The 23751-nt window shown below is 49.0% G+C and overlaps 1 protein-coding gene across 10 annotated transcripts in view; it reads right to left on the reverse strand.

Annotated features, from left to right (window-relative positions):
* The window catches only part of PHACTR1 (phosphatase and actin regulator 1), a 570997-nt gene that overhangs the window by 37866 nt on the left and 509380 nt on the right, over positions 1 to 23751 (reverse strand). For all 10 annotated transcript variants that reach the window (XM_086706265.1, XM_086706260.1, XM_086706269.1 and 7 more), the window contains 2 exons: positions 12903 to 13150; positions 9592 to 9748 (listed from right to left, as the gene is read on the reverse strand). In XM_086706265.1, the coding sequence (XP_086562391.1) occupies positions 9592 to 9748; positions 12903 to 13150 (405 nt within the window). The remainder of the gene's footprint in view (positions 1 to 9591; positions 9749 to 12902; positions 13151 to 23751) is intronic.

Raw genomic sequence — 23751 nt, forward strand, 5'->3', positions numbered from 1 at the left:
CTGGCTATGGAGATGCTGGAGTCATGTGTTCTAGAAGTGTGTGATGGCTATATGATGGAGAGGCCATCTGATCCGCATAAGGCTTTACTACAGTGAAAAGCAAACCTTTACTGCCTTAGGCCACTGGGATTTAGGATTTGCCTGTTAGGGCAAATAGCATGACTTACTCTGAGTAGTGAGAGGCTGGCATAATATTAACACTCAAATTCACAGAGGGAAGGAACCAGTGTTCGTTATCTGGGACAATTGAAAGAATTACTCATTTAGAGCTCTTGATGACCTTGGGTGGAAGGTCCATTTTACAAAGGTAGACACTGAGGCTGGACGGGAACCCAGCCAGTAAACGGAGGATGGCACTTTCAATATAAGGTCTAGCTTCATAGGCCTGGATTGTTCTTTCTCCTCAGACCACTGCTTCCCAAACATCAGTGTGTGTCAGAATCATGCTTGTTACAATGCAGATGTCTAGGTCCCATCCTCAGAATTTCTGATTCAGAGTCTGGGTGGGGCCTGAAAGTATGCATTTCAGCAAGTTCTCAGGATACGCTAATGCCACTGACCACACTGTGGGAACCAGAGCGTGGATCCCCTCACTCCCCACATTCTATCAGGCAGGAGTCTCTCTAGACTCAAACCTCAGCTCTTCCTACCCTCTGTGGGCAGTGTTCCTGAAATGCAATAAAAAGCCCAGTGAAGTCCAAGATGGAAGGAAATCTCCTATTCCTTCCTCCTTCCATAGCTTCTCTCTTCCTTGAGGACATCTGCACACGTAAGACGGAGCCCCTGTTCCAGAATTCCACCACCATCCCACACAACTCCCGCCCAACCCCGGGTACCTGGGATGGAAATTCCGTCCAACACAAAAACTAAACCAGACTAAACATTTTTCTTAGCATGTCTGCCTCAAATAGGAAAGTCTGGGGTTTGAAAGATGTCTTTCTCTCTGCTGCTTATCACCTCTACGATCCTCAGCTCGGTTTCCTCACCTACACGAAGCGATCCCGACAACGGCCATCTTGCAGGGTTGAGATGAAAATTATCAGCTCAAATGCCAGTGGGAAAGCTTGTTATCAACAGAGAGACTTCTGGAGTCTTATGTAATGTTATGTCCGGGGCCATCGGCCATCACCCTGAGTGGTTGCCTCTGAATGCAGACAGGCTGATTCCTCTCTTACCCAGCCAAATATTCCAAGAGACAGAAAGGGCCTTTCTGCCGTCCGCTAAATTAACGACAAACAAGCATGATCATTGGAGTACCCCAATAACAACCCGGACACAAATCACCGGAGAACTAAAAGGGCCGTTAACAACTTAAAATGTGGCCATACAGCAGCCTGGAAGATGCCCCCATTCTCTGCTTCATCTGCAGCAGAACACAGGGTTGCACCCTCCCTGCCGCAGCGCCCCAGATTTGACATGTTGCTGGCATGAAGAATCAGCTGTTCAGAAAAGCTATGAATCAGAAAACAAAATGAGACTCCCTGTCCCCCCCCCAGTGATGGCCACTTTTTTTTTTTTTTTTTAACCTTGGCAAGTTTTAAACATAGACGGATTCTGTTTTCGCTGAGTAGAAAGCAGCCCTTTTGCTCGCCACCCCTTCCTGTACGATGGAAAAACAGACAGCCGGGGCAGCTGCGAGTCACAAGCACAGAGCCCTGGAAGTGCCTGACAAGATGTGGCTTTGTTCCTTGACATCCCCCATAAGGCTTGCAAAGTGCAATCCTGCCCTTCCCCCTCCACCCTGGACACACACACACACACGCACGCTGTCAGGGCTCAGAAAGCCCGTCTTGGTAACAAGACATCAAGAACTCTGTCTTCACTGCATTTCTTAACAGCTGGAGTGGGGAGGGGGGCGGCAAGAGGCTCTTGGGTCTTCACGAGGCTCTGTTGGCCACGGCCGTGGGTCCTGTGATGGGCGTGGCTCATGCCTCAAGGCCACAGCCTCCACACCTGTGCTCTGCAAGTTTTATTCCACCTCCTCCCAAGGTGCCTCATGCAGATCTCAGCTCAGCGCCTTTCACGAGATGCCAGCGCTTCCGAAGGGCTTTTTAAAGAGGATTTTCTGCTTTGTGCGGCCAGGTGACGGGAGAGGCATCAAGCGTGGGAGACACCAGACGGGTCCACGCGTGTGCCACGCAGATGCTGAAGAACCACGTGCACTCACGCAGCGTCAGCGAGGTGACTCGGACCTCGCTGCACTTTGGTTCAGGGGGTGGTCTCGGAATCCGCAGAGAGAGCCCACCGGTCGGAGCCATAGCCAGCCGGGCTTTGTGGATGGGAAGCAGAGCGGATGCCATGACCCGCTTTCCCTTCCTCCCCGGGTCCCCCCCTGGGCTGGGCTCCGTGCCACGGCCACCACCACCACCGCCACGGTCAAGATGCCGGGGATGACCATGATGGAGCTGCCTGGCCTGCAAGGCGGGGTCTACAAGGCACCCCTCCCAAAGTGCACCCGGGTCTACTTTCCTCCTTCCTCATTGGAGTGGGGGCTCGCGGTGACTCGTGTCCGGGCGCACTCAGCCAAAGTTGAACTGAACTCATAGAGCCTTCGAGTCTTATCCCTATTTTTAGGACGTGCTTATGCAGCAGCAGCAATTACCTTAGCCTGGGGAGGGGCGCGTGGGTGGCTCAGTCGGTTAAGCGTCCGACTTCGGCTCAGGTGATCTCGCGGTTTGTGAGTTTGAGCCCCGAGTCGGGCTCTGTGCCGACAGCTCGGAGCCTGGAGCCTGCTTCGGACTCTGTGTCTCCCTCTCTCTCTCTCTCTGCCCCTCCCCTGCTCATGGCTCTGTCTCTCTCTGTCTCAAAAATAAAATAAACAGTAAAAAAAATTAAACAAAGAAATTACCTAGCCTGGGGAGATGCCAGCTCACGCTTTGCATCGGTCCTTAGATTTGGGGGGTGTGGGGAATGCTGTTTGCCACCTCAGAATGAGAGCCTGGTGTGGCTGACTGATGGCGGCATTTTCCCAAACCACAAGTGGTGGGTGAGCTACAGTTACAAGTCAGAATGACTGTCTTTTATTGCCTGTGCCACGAGCATAAATGGATTTCAATTTTCTCCCTTGAATGCTGCACTCTGATTTAACGCAGGACCTAATCCTCTGCACGTATCACTTTGTGTTCTGCTCGTGGTGACTCTAGTTGTGAGCCACCTGGCAGCAGAACACACGGATTTAGCACACTCTTTCTCTCCACCACGTTATTACATTCTAAATACGAGGCAATAACATAGTAAGTTCCAGGGGGATTTTCCCACCGGCCCCATTTCGTTCACCACCTTCCGCCAGAATAACGATAGCGACTCGCTAAGTGACGGGGACCGTACCCAGCGAGGAGGAGAGGAGAATTTTCGTACTTCTCAAAGGAGGGTTCTACCTCTGATCCGGACCTGGAGCTTAGTGCTGATTTTCATACCTTAGGTGTACGTTCGAACGATCAACGAGCAGCAGGTGCTTCTGAAATCCTTCTGATTCCCAGACTCATGGGCATTGAGGAAAAAAAATCCAAATTAACGTATTCGTCAGGAGTCATCTGACTAAACTCCCGAGACAGAGAACGCTGGATCACAAGCTCTCTCTAGGAACGTGGTGGACTGCTTTAAGGATCCATCCACAAAAATACCTACATGCAAATGAATTTGGACCCTACAAGATGTTAATTCCCAATTGCTGCCGATACACACATACAACACTCTCACATTTACACACGTAATGCACAGAATATTCCCATCTCAAAATCTCAGCAAAATGCGTAGCACACTTCCCCACAGAAGGTAGGATTGTGTCACACGGACGAAAGAGTACGTCTTCCAGGTCAGAGGTCAAAACCAGGGACCCAGGCAGAGATGCACTCCCCGGGGTTGGATTTGGTCCATAAATGTATTCTCCTTGCTCTGTGCCAAGTTTTAAAAATTTGGAACTGTCATTTAAACAAATCCGGATTTTGTTTTCAGAGGATATAACAAACTAGTCCTTCATTTCTGCAAAACAACAGGGGCTAAAGGTGAATGGTGCCAGTGCCTTTATTTCTTAAAAAAATTTTTTTTAATGTTTATTTATTTTTGAAAGACAGCGAGTGAGCGAGCGCAAGCAAGTAGGGGAGGGGCAGAGAAAGATAGGAGACGCAGAATCCGAAGCAGGTTCCAGGCTCGGAGCTGTCGGCGCAGAGCCTGACATGGGGCTTGAACTCACGAACCGCCAGATCGTGACCTGAGCCGAAGTCAGATGCGTAACTGACTGAGGCACCCAGGTGTCCCGTGCCAGTGCCTCTGTGCCCAACACTCTCTGTTAACAATCTCAGAGCTGCCCCCACGTGCATTTGCGGTTGGGGCCCCTTTCCTAGCTAGACCCACTTTATACCTCCCCAAATGTTATGGGTTGAATCCTATCTCCCCCAAATCTGTAGGTTGGAGTCGTAACCCAGTACCGCAGAATAAGACCTTATTTAGGGACAGGCTCTTCACAGGGATAACCAAGTTGAAACAAGGCCATTATGGTTGGGCCCCAACCAATATGACTGGTCTCCTTATAAAAAGGGGAAATTTTGACACAGAGCTGTACTCCCAGGGAGATGAGATAAACACACAGGTCAATCAGGGTGATGCATCTACAGCAAAGAATACTTTGAGAAGCTTAAGTCTCTTCCTTTGATCCTCAGGTGGAATCATAGGGAAACGGCCTGAATCTCTGGACACGTCTGGTCCAGAAAAAGGACATCCCGAAGAGAAACATCCTTCCCCAAACCAAGCGTGGCTTTCAAGAGCTTCCCCACGGAGATGTTTCCAAAGACAAGTGGGGGCTGGGCACGCACCCGCTCAGGCCAGTGCTGAGAGATTCTGGTCAACCGTGGCTGCAAAAAAGGTGAAGGCACTTCACCCGAGCGGGAGGCTGATATTTCAAGGGAAGAGAGGTATTTTCGGGGGGCAAGTGTGTGAGGGAAGCAGACCGCCTCAATCCCCACTTACTCCCGAGCGTGCATTAGATTACACGCTCCTACATCCACTGCCCAGGCACCTTCCGTTTGATTTTTCTTCCTAGGCTTCTCTCCTCCCTCTGTCTCATCTAAACGTTCTAGAGGGGACTCAAGCGGACGGTGGAGAGGGTCTCGGTGGGAGAGGACCGAGCCGGCTAGGTCTGGAGAGCTGGCAGCTCCCTGAGAGAAGGTCTAAGTCCACTGGCTGCTGAGTGATCATGAACGAGCCATGTTCCAGAGTCTTAGTTCCTTCCTTTTAAAACAAGCAGTCCTGGTGACTTACAGAACAATTTGCTTTCTAAAGGATAGTTCAGAGACAACAGCATGATGTTTTTAGGCGTCAGGCTTCTGTGCAGTCTCTGAAAGCCCCCTTCCCAGGGGCTCTGTGCCCTGCAGGGGAGTCTCACTCCCTGGCCCGGTCGACACCCCTGGCTGGAGAGCAGAGAAGGAACAGAAGTCATATCCCTGGCTGATCAGGAGGCCACTTGAGCTACGGACACTGAGAGCCATGGCTCCCTCATTTCTTCTGTGATTTTGGGGGGGTGGGTGGTAAATCGGTGGCAAATAAAATGGAATCCTGTGGACTGAATATTTCTCTCGGGAGAATAACCAGCTTGGTATAGGAAAAGAACCAGGAGTGAATCTGACAGCTAAGAGCACACACTTGAGCTGAGCACCTCCTACGGTCCAGCCTGGAGGGCTCCCGAGAAGAGACCCAGACGGAGAGCAGCGCGGTCTTGCATTTGGGCGGGGCTCCGGTGGGCTGAGGGACTACCCTGAGGTTCTACGTTTCCATGGACCAGAGGTCACGGGAGATGAAAAGTCTTCCTCACATAGCCCTGAGAAGGGCCCTTTGACCTGGGGACTCTATGCTTTTTGAAAACTCCATCAATAGGGGCGCGTGGGTGGCTCTATCAGTTGGTTAAGCATCCGACTCTTGATTTCAACTCATGTCATGATCTCACAGTTTTGTGAGTTTGAGCTCCAATTCGGGCTCTGCACAGAGCCTGCTTGGGATTCCCTCTCTGTCTCTGTGTGTCTCTCTCTCTGCCCCTTTCCTGCTCATATTTTCCATCGCTCTCAAAATAAATAAACATAAAAAACTATAAAAAAAAACTCCATCAATAAAATCTAGGCATGCACCCCCACATATGCCATTTCTTTTAGCCACACACAAGTGCACTCATATACCACACACACACACACACACACACACACACAAGCAAGAATGATACACAGTACATTTAAATAGAAGTCCTGCTACTTGTGTCCCCCCGACACCCAAGTAGATGGGCTTGCTCACCCCTTGGTTCTCTGCACCCATCCTGAGTCTGTATACAGAAGGCGCAGAGCAAATGTGCACCCAGCAGACCATGTTCATGTCTCAAGGGCAGCCCACATTTCTCAAATGGCAACCGACTGTCAAGACACCCAGATGGCTCCCTGATTGGGGTTCTGGAGAGTGTGCCCAATGGCATCCATGAGAACATATTTTTGAAAGGACAATGTTTTTGCATTCTCTGCCTTATGCTTGACATCGTTTTATGTGGTGTTTCTGCTTCCCACCCCCAAGCTGGGAGCATTCTTGGAATGCTGCTTTGTTTGTTTGTTTGTTTTATGCTATTAACACTGCCAGGCTAACATTAGGTTTTGTATCTTACTTGTCACTCCGTGAGCACAACAGACTTGGCCTCGTGTTTTTCAAAGCAGGTGAGATTTCTAGCCCTTCTGTGCCACCTCCAGCAGCCAAAGAATGCCACAGCCCCGCAGCAAACTCAATGCAGGTTCCTAACATTCTTTTAGCGACTTTGTCGATAATTAAGCTCACAAATGGCGGAAGGTGATCAGATGACCTAATCTGATCCCCTCGGGTTAGGGAGTGAGGGCCCAGGGAAGGCAGGTGCCTGCTCAGGAAACTGCAGAAACCAGAGCTAGAACCCAAGGTTCCTGTCCTACAACTAGTTCTCTCCACCACTGTCACCTTCTGGTTCTCAGAAAGTCCCTTCCATTCGGCCCTGGCTCCGGGATAAATGAGTGGCTGTGAGCACAGAGCTGGGTTCTCATTCTAAAGGGAACGGTCTCGAAAACTCCTCGGGTGTGAATCAGTGGCTGCACTATGTTGAAGGTGGGCTTGAGACTGGCCTGGCCGCTGGAGACCATAGTACTCAGCCTGCTCAACACTTCTGACAATCCTCTCTCTTTAAGATCCACTTTCTACATCTAGAGATGCCCGGGGTCTTACCGCAAGGAAATAAACTCCCTAGCTGGAAGAGGGAGCCAAGACGGGGTGAACTCGGAGCAAGGATGCCGGCCAGCTCAACACCTCAAATATGCCCAATGCTGCCCTCCCTACCCCCCTCTTTCTCCCCCGGGCCACCATCAGGGTGGAAGAGGCTGGCGAATGGTAACCTTCAGTGGATTTTAGGAATTCCAGGCAGTAGCTAAGTGTTGTTAGAAGAGGAAGGGTTGGGAAGGGTTGATGTTCAAGGATAACTTGAACTTGATGTTCAAGGGTTGATGTTCAAGGAGGACTTTTTCCGGCACGTGCATGGTCTGGGTCTCTTCCCATCTGCCGGCCGGTCATGGCGGCCAGATGGGAACTTGGGTTCGGGCAGGAGAAGCTGGGGGCTGTCTCCCTTTTGGGGAGTATGTTCTGGGACAGCAATTTCCTGTTTCACTTCGTCGCTTACCTCCGGGTGGAACACCTCTACAATGGGTAAGCAGAGAAGCCAGCCGTACATCTGCTTTCTACACCGCGTCCCCCCCCCACCCACCTGTCTCTCTTTCCCCAATGAAGATGCCACCCTGGGCGGCCAGATGTCCTGGCTTCTCCCTGACATCATGTCCCCCAGAGAACTCCGCCATTTCCCCCCTCACATGCCTGGGCTCTGCTTGTTCGGCAGCAAAGCCGGGGAAGTGGGAAGTGAGGAGAACAAACACAATAAAGGGTGCTGACCCTTGGCATGAGGGAGCTGCCCTTCGAGAAGATGGGCTGGGCTCAAGAAATGGCTCTTTCTTTCTTCCCCGAGTCCCACCAAGGGCCGGCCCTATCTGTATTAGGTGCAAAACGGAACAAGCTGGCTCAGGAAGCAGCCCACACCTATAGCCACCCATCCCACCCCCAGAAAAAGAAGCTGGTTATACCCTGGGAGTGGTGCGGTCTCCAGGAGGGATGATAATAGGGAGGAGGCTCTGAGCAGTCGCTGAAGGAGGACAATGAGGACAAGGGGTGAGCGCTGCGTGGACAGAAATGTCTGTTCCAGGAAAGGAACAACATTTAACGAGCCAACGATGGGACAGGCTCTCCGGGGCGCTGGAAGGAGCCGTCACCACAGTATTCAGAGAGATGCGGATCACTCAACTCCGAACGGGTTACCGCATTCAATGAGCCTGTGCGAGAGGCAGGTGGTGACCGATTTGCATCCTAGGACTCTAAAGGCGGCAGAAGGGAGACCATACCGTCCATCAGCGTCCGACGAGTTACACAGCCCTGCACCAGTGAAACAGCACCCTCCAGACCGAAACCAAGTTGACCACGAGACAGGAGCTGCCCCGGAAGTAAAGAACTAAATCCGCTGGGAGGGGAGACTACCAGCACGCCGCTGGGTGACGGCTATGCCTCTGTTAGCTCTTTATACACCACTTTCCTCACTTGTCCTTGAGGAGACCACGAAAGCCACCTGCCGGACTTGATGGGAGGAGAAAACGAAATAATAACAGATGACTGAGTGTGTACCGTGGGCCAGCGATGGGCCTGAAGGCTTTCCTTATGCTTCTGAATTCTTGCAACTCCCATTTTACCATTGCAGAAACACAGGCGGAGAGGAAAAGTGACTCACTCAAGGCGACTGTGCCAAGAGGCAGAGCACAGCCCAAACCCTGGGCACAGCGCCTCCTACAAGGGAAGGGGCTCCGTGTGCCAGCTCCTAGAACAGAGAGGCGGTGTCACGCACGTGGCCAAGAGGGGGCGCTCTGGAGCCATTCTGTGCAGCACCGCGCAGGTAACTACAGGTCTCCACCCCTGGTGTACTCCTCTGTAAAATGGGCGCACAGATGCCCATTTCATAGCGAGACTCAAGGACTAAGTGACTCAATACGCACAAAATGTGTAAGAGAAATGCCAGGCACATAATACACGCTCTGCTAGCGTTAGCTGATACATCAACGTGCCCTAGGTTATAAACACACGCACGGGTGTTTAACACACGATTGTAACATGCTTGCTACACCTATGTCTGTAATAGCTGCAAATACGAGCCACCGCTCAGGTTAGCAACGAGGCCCGATTAACCTGTGGTCCCCTCTAGTTGCACAGCGTAGCAGAAAATGTATTTATCTGACTGCTTTGGGCCTCGCCAAGCCACAACCCCTATGGATGCAGGCGGTCCCGTCTCATTGGATGGTGGTGCTTCTCCCTGAACCTTTCTTCAAGTCAAATTCCCAAGATCTGGTTGAGTCTTGAAGGGGAAGGGACTATAAAAGCAACCCTGGAAAAGTGGAAAGCTTTCCGCGGACCTTTCCGGCCGGCAGCTGTTCAAGGGGCGCCCGGGCCTGACCTGGGGTTGGAAACTGGATTCCACTCAAGTCCGCGGAGCTGACGGCCGGCGGGCTGACCTACCTCGTGAGCTTGCTGCCGATCTGCTGCCTCAGCTCCAGTCTCTCTTCATCCGTCTGCCTGGGGAGGATGTTCTTCTCTTCCAGCTCCCGCTTGGAGGGCCTGTTGCTGAGTTTGATGGCTAAGGAGTCCTTCCTGCACACCTTCATGGCCAGGGAGGCTGCAGGAGGGAGAAGCGAGTCATTAATGCTGATGCAAACCTGCCTGTCCTCCTGGCGAGGCTGGGCCTCAAGGTTAAAGGCAGGAAGGCCGACATAATGGGTTTAACACCCGGGCGTGGCTAAGGCCTCATTCAAAGCGCTCATTGATAGAATTCCCAAAAGCAGCAGGTTCCAGGTGCCTTGCAGGTGAGGGTCCCAGCTCCCCCAGGAACCCCCAGCGGGCAGGCAGCATCACAAAGGAGGGCTGGCAGGGCCTGGGGAGGGCAACAGAATGCAAGACAGAGTGGTCAGAGGCCCTGAGGAGCTGTGGGAGCTTCGAAGAGGAGAAGGGGCCGACAGCAGAGGAGAAGAGGGGACGGAGGCCACTTGGGGCCAGCAGTGGCTGGCGGCCCCTTGCAGGAGGGAGGCCTCCGAGATGACAGAGAAGTCAGGTAATCGCAGGAGACAGCTGGAGGGGACCCCGGGGTGTGTGAAGGAAAGTATAGTCGGGCAAAGTTGGCGGAGCTTGGGGCGAGAGTGGAGGCAAGATCATTCCAACAGGGAACATTCTGGGACTGGGCCGAGGAGAGGGCTTCCTTATGCCTGGAATGCATCTATGGTTCTCAACCAAGGGCGATTTTGCATCTCCCTACCCCCGCCAGGGACAGACTTGGCGAAGTCTAGAGATATTTTCCAGTTGTCAAAACTGGGGTCTTGGGGGAGGGGGGGTGGGAGGGTGCTCCTGGCATCTAGCGGGCAGAGGCCCGGGGTGCTGCTGAACATGCTGTGACGCATAGGGTGGCCCCCCTCAGTGAAGAATGATCTGGTCCGATGTCAGTGGTGTCGAGGATGAGAACCTGTGGTATAAATCGTTCAAGTCTCCAGGCAGGAAACGCTGGGAGCCACTCCCACCCAGGGGTCCCCTGGGCTTTGGTGGCCCGTCTGTGGTTCTCTCTCTTCGATGTTATTTCCACCACCTCATTGCCTGCTCACCAGGCATCTTCTCAGCTCTCCAGTTCAGCTAGCTGTCTGAAGCCTGGTGCGTGTAAAGCAACAGTGAGAGGCTGGGAAGTTCCATGTTTGGAGGGGGGGGGGGTCCTTCAGATTTTATTTAATAGTGCTGGTCTTTCTTCCTCCACTGGTATTTTTTTTTTTTTTTTAACATTTATTCATTTTTAGGGGCATCTGGGTAGCTCAGTCGGTTGAGCGTCTGACTTTGGCTCATGATCTCATGTTCGTGAGTTTGAGCCCCACGTTGGGCTCAGTACTGACAGCTCAGAGCCCGGAGCCCGCTTCAGTTTCTCTGTCTCTCTCTCTCTCTCTCTGACCCTCCCCTGCTCACACTCTGTCTCTCTCTCCCCCTCAAAATAAACATTCAAAAAAAAGAATTTTAGCATTTCTTCATTTTTGAGAGACAGAGAGAGACAAAGCATGAGTAGGGGAGGGGCAGAAAGAGAGAGGGAGACACAGAATCTGAAACAGGCTCCAGGCTCTGAGCTGTCAGCACTGAGCCCGACATGGAGCTCGAACCCACCAACGGCGAGATCATGACCTGAGCCAGAGTCAGATGCTCAAATAACTGAGCCACCTAGGTGCCCTGGTATTGTTTATTTTATTTTATTTTATTTTATTTTATTTTATTTTATTTTATTTTATTATTTTATTTTATTTTATTTATTTTATTTATTTATTTATTTATTTATTTTATTTTATTTTATTTTATTTTATTTTATTTTATTTTGTTTATTTATTTTTGAGAGAGAGAGCATGAGTGGGGAAGGGGCAGAGAGAGAGGGGGGCAGAGGAACCGAAGGGGGTTGTGCACGATCAGCACGGAGCCCACAGTGGGGCTCGAACTCAAAACAGTGAGATCATGACCTGAGCCAAAGTCAACTGCTCAAGCGACTGAGCCCCACTGGACTTAGAATAAGGGCCTGGGAATGAGACCTAGCGGGCATCAAATCCTAGCACTGCCTCTTAGACAGATGTGAGGCTCTGGGCCAGTTCCTTTCCTCTCTTTATTCTTCCTTATCTGTGAAATGGGACCACAGTACCCATGCCACCGGGTGTTGTAAGATGCACATAAGAGAATAAGATTTTAGCATACTGTCAGGCACACGGTATATATTCAGTAAAAGGTTGCTATTATGGAACTTCATTAAAAAGTTGACCAAATAGGGGTGCCTGGGTGCCTGAGTTGGCTAAGCACCTGACTCTCTCTTTTTAAAAATTTTTTAATGTTTATTTATCTTTGAGACAGAGAGAGACAGAGCATGAGCAGGGGAGGGGCTGAGAGAGAGAAGGACACACAGAATCCAAAGCAGGCTCCAGGCTCCAGGCTCCGAGCTGTCAGCAAAGAGCCCGACGTGGGGCTCGAACTCATGGACCGTGAGATCATGACCTGAGCTGAAGTCAGACGCTTAACCAACTGAGCTACCCGGGCACCCCAAGCACCTGACTCTTGATATTGGCTCAGGTCATGATCTCATGGTTTGTGAGATCCAGCCCCACATCGGGCTCTGAGCTTGCAGCACAGAGCCTGCTCAGGATTCTCTCTCTCTCTCTTCCCCTCCCCTGCTTGCTTTCTGTCTCAAAATAAACAAACATGAAAAACTTACAAAAAAAAAAAAAAAAAAAAAGCTGACCAAATAATCAGTGCGTACTCACTTAACTACAATTTACTATTCACGGCCAGAATGACAGCTTTGGGGCTTTGCTTTTTTTTTTTTCCCTTGCTTCTCTTGGGTCCTGGCGCAGGTGAAGGCCTTAAATGAGAAATTTAAATTCAGGCCTTCTGGAACACTGAGGTACATTTACAAATGAATTTGTTGCATACACAGTGGCTAGTATTTCTGAGTACTTTGTGGACTGGAACTGAGTTTCAGGGTCCCTCCCTCATTTTTTTTTTTTTCCAGAAACGGGGTCGGATCCCAAGGGAAGCAATCAGAAGAAGAAAAAGCCACCTAGGAGATAAGAAAGGGGCAGCGTGATGGTGCAAGTTTTGCAGCTATGAGGGTCCCTGGGGGACATTTACCCTTTCATCTTCCTCACTGAGCTGCCCTATGACCCCGGGCCAGTGGACGCCCGGATTGGAACCCAGAGCGGAGGGCAGCTCCCCCCATGAGCCCCACCCCCCCCTCCCCGGGGAAGAGCTGAGGGGGGGCGGGTACCCACTGGTATACAGAGAGCTGTCACCCTCCTCCTCCTCCTCCTCCTCTTCCTCTTCTCTTGTGTAGAGGCAGGAAGAGTCTTCGTAGTCGGATTCATGAGGCACGTTTTCTTTATTGTCATCACATTCAATCACGACGGTTGGCACTTGTCTTATTTCTGGAAGGCCCAGAGGTCCTGCTTTTGTGACGCCATCAGCGGAGTGCAAAGCAGAGCTGTGGTAAGAAGTGGAACAGGGGACCCGCTGCTCAGAGCTGTTCGAAGGCAAGAAGCAGAGAGACCATTAATTCTGGCTAACATGTCACATAAATGCATCAGAACCTTTCTAAAACTCCGATGTCCCCGTCCTCAGGGACGAAGGGTCTGCCGGGCATTTCAAGTCCCATTTCTTATCTCCCAGCCAAACGTTTCAGGGCAGAACTTCCTGACGGATGGGGATGAGGCTTTCACAGCGGTGTGGATCGACCTCCGCTGTACCCGTTAAAATGGTTAGGATGGTAACAATGTTTTTGCCTTGCGCATTTATCGCAATTTAGAAAAATAAAAACACGTTTTTTTTTTTGGAAATAATTTGAATTCCAGAAATATTTACGGTGAAGACACACATCTCCAAGTGTCAGAGGAAGGTTCCTTTGCACACCCACATGTTTCACAGATGGAGTAAAAGCACCGATTTGAGGGGAAAGCTAGGGATCCAGGGAAGAAAGAGAGAACGCAGGAGGTTCTGGCTTTCAAAGCTACACAGCAATGACTGGGAGGGGCTGAGTGTGGCAGAGACTGAAATAGTTTTTTTTTTTATTTTTTTATTTTTTCAATGTTTATTTATTTTGAGACAGAGGGAGAAGAGAGTGGGGAAGGGGCAGAGAGAGAGGGAGAGGGAGACGCAGAATCCGACGCAGGCTCCAGGCTCTGAGCTGTCAGCACAGAGCCCGATGCGGGGCTCAAACCCATGAACCATGAGATCATGACCTGAGCTAAAGTCAGACACTCAACCAACTGAGCCACCCAGGTGCCCCAGGAGATTGAAATAATTTTGAATGTCATGGATGGAGACGTAGAGGAAGAGCAGAGGCGGGACCACGAGGCTGGAGATGCATGTGTGACCATCAGGGTCAACAGGGTCCTGGATGCCTTAGAGGGATTTCTCTCCCAAGGACAGTGTCAGACTCTCAGCAGCCATGGGTCATGTCAGTCTGGTTATTTCGTAGATCAGTTGTCCAGGGGACAATGATGACGTTGTTCTTGGCTTTACCTCTTAAATTGAACCCATTCAGATAAAATATATATTTTAATTAAAAATGGTTTGCTTCATTATGAAAACCATTTAAGTTCACTGTAGGCAAATTAGGAAGTGCATAGCAAAAATTAAAAAAAAAAAAAAATAGGGGCACCTGGGTGGCTCAGTCGGTTAAGCTTCCGACTTCAGCTCAGGTCACGCTCTCACGGCTTGTGAGTTTGAGCCCCGCGTCGGGCTCTGTGCTGATGGCTCGGAGCCTGGAGCCTGCTTCCGATTCTGTGTCTCCCCCCCCTCTCTCTCTCTGCCCCTCCACCCACTCACACTCTTTCTCTCTCTGTCCTTCAAAAATAAATAAATGCTAAAAAAATTTTAAAAGACAGAAGGCTCCAAATTGTCTCAAGAGGATGAAGAAAGGAGAAAGATCATGCCAAGGAAGGTAAGAGATTCAGCCTCACGGCTAGGCCGTGATAAACAAGAGGCCGTGGTTTCTCCTCCTTCACAACTGGTGCAGGGGAGACTGAGGCCTCGAGGACAGGACCGTAAGGAGGGCCTGCCGGCCACGGTGGCAGGTGCGAGGCATCAGGCCACCCACCTCGTGAAACAGGGACCGGTCATGGTGATCGGCGAGCACCTGTTGGGGGCCCTCGAGATACTTCTGAAGACCCCGCCTGGCCAATCACTTCATCTTGCTGAAGTATGCATCTAGCAGGTGACAGAATGTCTAATTTACCACAAGGATATACAAAGGATAAAAAAGGTGCCTCCCGGGAAGCGAGGTGCATCCATCAGAAGGGTCTGATTCATAAATATCCACTGGCTGCCAGCGGTATGTGAGGAAAGGTGCTGGGTAGAAGACAAATACCCAGATAATCCCACACAGCGGGTCACTGGGGAGCCAAAGGGCAGCAAGAAAAAACAAAGGAGAGGGGAGTTAGCTGAGGGGAGGCTGGAAAGTTTGTTATGGGACCTCAGTCTGAGGAGTCAAGATATACACATCCGAGTTCAAGTTTTGCCACTGACTGTCAAATCTTTACAATGGGCTAATTATTTAACCTCTCTGAGCCCCAGTCTCCTTGGGCAAAATTAGGCAAACCTATCGTAAGAGGAGGGTTCGTGCATGTGACGTGCCTGTAAACGAGGCCCTCTCCTGGTATTTAGAGAAATGGCCTTCCAAGTGGATTCAAAGTACTCTCAGCTTCAGACTGTTCACACCGCTGTCAGGGCAACTTGCCAAAACCCCAGATCGCCTTGCTTCGCCCATGAGGATTCTGAATACCTGCCCCGTCCACAAAACCAATGCTCCAAGAGTGACACAAGGGGAAAATCCAGTTACCTTATGAGCTATACTAGTCAAGGCCAAGAACTAAATCAACGTAAACGGACCACCTGATTACATCTGGCCTCCACCCCTGGCGTTTGTGGGCAGGAAGGGGAACACCTAGCCGAACATCAGTCTTAGCAAAGGCTGGTTTTCTATAATAGAGTTGTCACTTAGCAGATCTGCTCCCAGGAAAAGTTCTCACTGTTAAAGAGAAGTGAAAACCATCAGCCTGGGAGCAATAGTTTAAACACAGCATGATGTGCAGGACCCTGCACAACTTGACCCATATTATTATTATTTTTTAAAATGTAATGTATTGTTAAGTTGGCTAACATACAGTGTCTAAAGCGTGCTCTTGGTTTTGGGGGTAGGTTCCCGTGATTCATCACTTACATACAACACCCAGTGCTCATCCCAACAAGTGCTCTCCTCAATGCCCATCACCAATTTCCTCCATCCACTGCCCCGCATCAACCCTCAGTTTGTTCTCTGTATTTAAGAGTCTCTTAATGGTTTGCCTCTCTCCCTCTCTGTAACTATTTTTTTCCCCCTTCCCTTCCCCCATGGCCTTCGGTTAAGTTTCTCAAGCTCCACATATGAGTGAAAACATACGATATCTGTCTTTCTCTGACTTATTTTACTCAGCATAATACCCTCCAGTTCCATCCACCTTGCGGCACATGGCACAATTTCATTCTTTCTCATTGCCAAGTAGTAGTCCATTGTGTATATAAACCACATCTTCTTTATCCATTCATCAGTTGATGGACATTTAGGCTCTTTCCATAATTTGGCTACTGTTGAAAGCGCTGCTATAAACATTGGGGTGCATGTGCCCCTATGCATCAGCACTACTGTATCCTTTGGACCCATATTATTAAACCCACCCTCGTTCCCTGTTTCCTATCGCCATGTAACTTACCCCTCAGCCACATGCAATGACGTGTTACATGCTCTTGGCCTGGAATGTGCTCCCCTCCCACCTCCACGGGGTTAATTTTATGTAGCTTTTAATATCTGTGTCAGGCGATGCCTGAGGTGATGCCTATGTTCTCCAGGGACTCCACCACTGCGAAAACTGTGATCATATGTTTGCTTGCTGCCTCCCCTCCCCAGCCAAGCTGTAGTCTCCTTGAAGGGCAGGCACTTTCATCAATGGCTTAACGACAAAAAGGGGGCATCCTCATCAAATATGTGGAAGAAGTGAGGAAGAGAAGGAAAGGAGGGAGTGGAAAAAGTGAACATTTACTGGTCGGGTTGTCCACTGTTCTAGAAACTTCCACATCTGGCATCTCATTTCATCTTTATAACAACTCGGCAGGAGAAGTGTCATTATCCTTGTTTTATTTTTAAAAAAATTTTTTTTTCAACATTTATTTATTTTTGGGACAGAGAGAGACAGAGCATGAACGGGGGAGGGGCAGAGAGAGAGGGAGAGACAGAATCGGAAACAGGCTCCACGCTCTGAGCCATCAGCCCAGAGCCTGACGCAGGGCTCGAACTCACGGACCGCGAGATCGTGACCTGGCTGAAGTCGGACGCTTAACCGACTGCGCCACCCAGGCGCCCCTATCCTTGTTTTAGTAAGCAGGAAAGTGAGGCTCTGGGAGGGCAATTAATAGGCCCATGAGGACCCAGGTCGTACAGAAGGGGGTGGGAATTTGAACTCATCATGTTTTAGTACACTGTACCTAAAAACTGAATTGGGATACTGGGAAGACTATGAACTTACATTAAAGACAAACCCCACTAACTGTACACGTGCAAGGTGGAGGAAACGTGTACAAGATAGCATTAATTCTTTGTAAGTATTTTAAATCTTACTAACCAGAGTAAGTAATAGTGTTCTACCTTACCACAGTCAGGCCACCCTTGGGCACGGAGTTTAAAGGCTTCATCTTGGACGCTGCATTGTAAGGGGTCAGGCTGGGAAAGGGACTCATCTGTTGACTCATCTGAGGACCTCATCACGCTGACTGCCTTGGCCTCTTTTGCTTCAAAAGGCAGAGGTGAGTAGTTGCAATAGAGCCTCAAATATTTACTATCTGAACTATCAGAAAATGTTTTCTGAAATTTGTGTGGAACCACAAAAGGCCCCAAAGAGCCAAAGCAATCTTGAGAAAGCAGAACAAAGCTGGGGCGGGGGGTGGGGGGGGGGGATCATAATCCCAGATTTCAAGATATACTACAAAGCTGTATGGTACTGGCACAAAAACAGACATGCAGATCAACAGAAAAGAACAGAGAACCCAGAAATAAACCCATGCTTTAATGGTCATTCGTCTACAACAAAAGAGGCAAGACTATACAATGGAGAAAAGACCATCTCTTCAATAAATGCTGCTGGGCAAAATGAGAGCCAAATGCAAAAGAATGAAACTGAATCACTTTCTTACAATATACACAAAAATAAACTGAAAATGGATTAAGGACCTAAATGTAAGACCTGAAACCATAAAAATCCTAGAAGTGAGCACAGGTAGGGCTCTCTTTGGCCTTAGCAACAACTTTCTAGATTTGTCTCCTCAAGCAAAGGAAACAAAAGCAAATTAAGCCATTGGGAATACACCAAAAGAAAAAGCGTTTGCACAGCACAGGAAACCATCAATAAAACAAGGCGGCCTACTGGATGGGAAAAGATATGTGCAAATGACATATCCAACAAGGGGTTAATAACCAAAATATATAAAGAACTTCTACAACTCAATATCAAACAAACAAACCAATTAAAATATGGGCAAAGGGTCTGAACAGTTTTCCAAAGAAGACATCCGATGGCCAACAGACACCTGAAAAGATGATCAACATCATTTATCATCAGAGAAACGTAAATCGGAACCACAATGAGGTATCACCTTACACATGTCAGAACGGTGTGGCAAAAAATACCAAGTGTTGGTGAGGATGTGGAGAAAAAGGAACCCTCATGCCTTGTTGGTGGGAATGCAAACTGGTGCAGCCACAGTGGAAAACAGCATGGTTCCTCAAAATTTTTAAAATAAAATTAAAAAATAAAACTACCCAGGGGTGCCTGGGTGGCTCAGTCGGCTGAGCGTCCAACTTCAGCTCAGATCATGATCTCACAGTTCGTGAGTTCGAGCCTTGCATCGGGCTCTGTGTTGACAGCTCGGAGCCTGGAGCCTGCTTCGGATTCTGTGTCTCCCTCTCTCTCTGCCCTTCCCCTGCTCACGCTCTGTCTCCCCCTCGCCCTCAAAAATAAATAAACATAAATTAAAAAAAAAAATAAAACTACCCTACTCCACTACTGGGTGTTTACACAAAGAAAGTGAAGACACGAATTTGAACACATGTATGCCCGGTATGTTTATTGCAGCATTGTTTAAAATAGCTAAGACATGAAAGTAACCTAGGTGTCCTTCAATAGGTGAATGGATAAAAAGGATGTGGTATATACGTCTATATAGACAGACAGACATGTATCTGTATCTCCACAATGGAATAATGCACCGCCATAAAAAAGAGTGAGATTTTTGCTGTTTGCAACAACATGGATAAACCTAGAGGGTATTATGCTAAGTGAAAGAAGTCAGGGAAAGACAAATACCATATGATTTCACTTATACGTGGAATCTAAAAACCAGAACAAATAAGCAGAAACAGACCCATGAATACAGAGGACACACTGGTGGCTGCCAGAGGGGAGATGGGTTGGGGGGGGGGATGGGCAAATGGGTGAAGGGGAGTGGGAGGTACAGGCTTCCAGTTATGGAAATGAAGAGGTCACAGGGATGAAAGGACCGCATGAGGAATACGGTCAACGGAAAAACAACAAGCTTTTCTGACCGCTGGCTTAAACCAACGTTTCCTAACCTCGATCACACCTACACTCACTTCGTGTGTGTGTGTGTGTGTGTGTGTGCGCCCGCCATATTTGAAGTCCATTTATACTATTTTATTTTTTTTATTTTAGAGAGAGAGTGCACGTGAGTGGAAGAGGGGCAGAGAGACAGAGAAAGAGAGAGAGAGAGATGCAGAATCGTAAGGAGGCTTCATGCTCAGTGTGGAGTCCGATGCAGGGTTTGATTCCACGATCCTGGATTGTGACCTGAGCCGAAATCAAGAGTCTGATGCTCATCCGACTGAGCCACCCAGGTGCCCCTCTGTCTCTCCCCAAAATTAAAACATAAATAAATAAAGAACACAAACGCCATTTCAGCCTCATCTTAAGCAACAGCTTTGTAACCACGGGTTTTATGTGCTAATTATTATGTGTGTTTATAACTTAGGTTAAATACGCGACTGTTAAAAACTTTTAGAGAAAAGTTGTCCTACACTCAACTGATGTGCTACCAAGAATGCATATCTCACATTTTAGCTAAATAATGGCCTAGACCAGATTTTCTCGGCATCGGCACGACTCCCATTCGGGCCGGACAGACAACTCCTTGTGGTGAGGGTCACTGCAGGGGGCTTAGCAGCGTCCCTGGTCTCTACCCAGTAGATACCAGTGGCACCTTCTCCAGTTGTGGCAACTGAAAATATCACCTGACATTGCCAAAAGTCCCGTGGGGGCAAAACTGCCCATTTGGGAGCCACTGGCCCAGGATATCCACAACAGCTTTGCTACTTGCCGTGTCCTCACAGTGGTACCATGTAAGTCTCTCCAAGGCACCCGTGACAACGACCGTTGGGAATCCGCAGCATCCGGTGAGTAATCAGGAACCGTCCGGATCCTTTCTCCTAAGTTCTTGACCTGCTGTGTCCCAGGCTGGTCCTTGAGGGTGCAGCCATCCCACTGATGCTATCAGACGTCCGCTGCAGAAATTCCCTGCATCCCTGCTCCAGGCCCTGAGCGGTCACCCCACCAACGCAAGAGCTCCGAGCGGGCTCTTGAGTGAGCCAGGTCAGTGATTTACAAAATGACACCCCAGTGGCCTGAAAGAGTCACCACACCAACTGGGGACCCGGTCAAACTCCTGGAGGAAAAAGCTGACTCATGTAAAAAGATCCCTTCTAGACCATTGACAGCAAAACTCCTTGGGATGGAGCACTGAGTTTGCTTGGCATTCAGATGGATCTCGTTGCCTGTGGTTTGTGTTCGAGGTTCCTCTCCCCAGTTAGCTGCCTGGGAACTAGAACCACAGGTAAACATAAAGCCTCTCATCCCCGCCTCCCGAATGGAACCTTCCTTTACCATTACCATACTACTGCACACAAAGAGGGTAACAGTTGACATTTTAACAGCTCACCCTGTGCCACATACTGGTTCAGGCAAGCCTCGCAACAACCCTGTTGGGTAGGTACTACTGTTATCCCCCCGTTTTAGAGAGGAAAAGTGAGGCACACGGCCAAGGTCACAGCTGCAGTGGTGCAAGCGTTACCGATCTCAGGCAGTAAGACAGCAGAACCTTACCCCTTACTGACGTCACCGTACTGCTGCCCAGGCAGAAGCGGAAGTCCTGCTATGGCTTTGAACCTTTCCCTGCTTCCAGAACCTTCCCCTCCCCACCATCTCTAGGGCTGCCAGACAGGTCTGATCGGGTACTTCTCCCACTGAAGACTTCTGAAGGGTCTCACTGTCACCGTGATAAAGTCCACCCCCTGTGGCCTGGACGAGGGGGACGCCTCATGAGATGGTCCTATGCTTCCTTTCAACCTTCTCTGTTACTATTCTTCACCCCAGAGCCAGCCACACTGGGCCGCTGGCTGCTTCCTAAGCACACTGGGAGCCTTCCTGCCTCCTCTCTGTTCCTGCCATCGCTCAGGCTCCGAACTATCCCCTCGGAGTGTGGCCTGGGGCATCCCTCTCCCTTCGGGGATAGCTCATGTGCCATTGCTTTTGAGCAACCTTTTCTGACTTTTCTAATAGAAACCAGGCCCTTCTCTGTGCTGCCAGGCCCTGAGCCCACCTCTGAGAGAGCACTGGTCACCTTACGTTGTGATTACGTGTCTACGCATCTACCCCCTGCCCCACCTACCGTGAGCATCGCTGATGGAGGCGGGTTATTAATTATCTTTATCCCCCAGCCCCGTTTTTGTGCCTGCTTTTGGAACTGATGGAAAAGTCAGGCAAATATTTGAACTGAAGTCTCCTGGAATCAGAGTAGGACGCATTGTATCTATGATTTAATTCATAAAATAACGATCCCCGTGACCTTTAGAGTCTTGCCCTCGTAGGGAAAATATCCTTATGGAAGGAGAATTAAGGTTTTGGAAACCGTGATCTAGAGAGTGTTTCCCTAAGAAAATAATCTGAGATAAGGCAAAGAGATCTCGGCAAGGAAGAATGTCATGGTACCCACGTGCCTTCCATCTTGGGACTACGTGAGCACAGAACACGTGTAAGAAAGAGTTAAGGTCATTATGTTTTCTAATTTAAAAAAATTTTTTAAACATTTATTCATTTATGAGAGACAGGGTGTGAGCAGGGGAGGGGCAGAGAGAGAAGGAAACACAGAATCTGAAGCAGGCTCTAGGCTCTGTGCTGTCAGCACAGAGCCTGAAGCAGGGCTCAAACCCACGAACCGCGAGATCATGACCTGAGCTGAAGTCAGACACTCAACCGACTGAGCCACCCAGCTCATTTCCAATTTTATACTCACATTTTCCAATTTTATACTCACAGCCCATCAGGTCACTTCCATTAAGACTGTCCAGAGTTAGACTGTCTTGTAAGGTGAGGTAGTTGGGCTAGATGAAATCTAGGTGGTTTCTTCTTCTATGACATTCTATAATGAATTTAAATAAACACCACAGGCCCTGAATTATTCTCCAGGGATGGGGAAAAAGAGGAGATTCTGTTTCCCCTTCACGTAGCTCCAAATGTTGTAATTTTCTCAGCAAATGTCTTAGGGATGAACATGCAATGAGATTTACGACACATCGGACAGCTGTGCCATTTTGACTATTTCCATTCTATGCATTAAATATAGCAGGGGCTCCACGGCTCAGGATGAAGGAGTGGGGGGCATCCTGCCAAACAATGACAATAGCTAACACAAATGGTCCTTTAAGGGCCCTAGAAAAGTGCTTTGTAAATGTTCATCATCTCATTTAATTTGCACAAAACGCTGCAAAGTTAGGAAGGGTACTGTTACGATCTTACGGACGAGGGCATTACGTTTCTCAGAAAACAAGTGATCACGTGGTTGTGATCACGGCAGGGACATAAACGTGGGTTTATGTCCTGAGCCTGTGCCCTTGGCATCACCCATGCCGTCTTGTCCCAGAGAACCCTTGAGGCCGACGATTTTCTTGTACACGTATGTGCTGTGAAATGCCGTCTGCACCCCAAATTCCAGAAAACACACCGGGAAACATAATTTTCCATCTATCAAAAAGCAAGGGTAAGAGATCCTCACAGAACCCAAGTACTCTCTTGCTATGAATTTTGCTTTGAAGAGGCCCAAGGCTATTATGGAACACAGAAGCAGGTCTGAATTCTGGACTCAGGCAGTATAATAGTTTCAGGGTGAGTAGGTGTTTAGGCAGAAGAGGACGCGCGAGAGAGAATAACTGGGAGGCTGAATAATCCAGCCTTGGATAATGGAGTGCTGTCACTAAAAAGGGGGAATGCAGTGGGTATCTTGTGGCCACATTAATGCCTATATCATTGAGGGTAGAAAGGCCTCACCATCATCTGGTCCCACTTCCCTGCCTTAATTTTCTTCAGTGCCCCCTCCCTGCTTTAAGCACATTATGTTTTCATCGGTCTCCTCCACTGAAACGTAAGCCCACAAGGATGCGGATGCTGTTTTGCCTTCGTTGACCAAAAATGGTATCTTCCCTCAAGGAAAAAAAAAAAAAAATGAACCAACAGGAGAATATAAAGAAAAATTTACCTCAAACGGGATGCCCACTGCTTTCAACACACTGAAAACAGAAAACGTCTAAAAGCTTGAGAGCAAAAGGGCAGTCCTACACCAGAAAAAACATACGTTTCCAACTCTCTGGTCCTTCGTCGTGTCCCCATGATACATCGCAGAAGTGAAAAGTTTTATTTGCTCACTCAGTCCTATCTCCAAGAAGAATAACACTGATCGAGTCTTTGGAAAATCCGACTCCCCCTTTTGACTCTTACTAAGCCAAGTAGGAAACACACAGATTGAGATTACAAACGCATCCCTCAGATTTCCATCCACCTCCCCTCCGCCATTTTCCTATCACTTAAATAGTCACATGTTTCTAAGAAATCCTTGGACTTTGAAAATTAAGAGCCTGTCTTATCTGTCATGTTTACTACTGGTAAGGGAGAAAGAGCTTTTTTTTTTTTTTTTTTTTTTTTTAATAATTCATAAAGAAGTGCATGCCAAAGGGGCGCCTGGGTGGCGCAGTCG

Source organism: Puma concolor, chromosome B2 (assembly GCF_028749965.1).
Source record: "Puma concolor isolate L17-30 chromosome B2, mPumCon1.1.hap2, whole genome shotgun sequence".
NCBI lineage: Eukaryota > Metazoa > Chordata > Mammalia > Carnivora > Felidae > Puma > Puma concolor.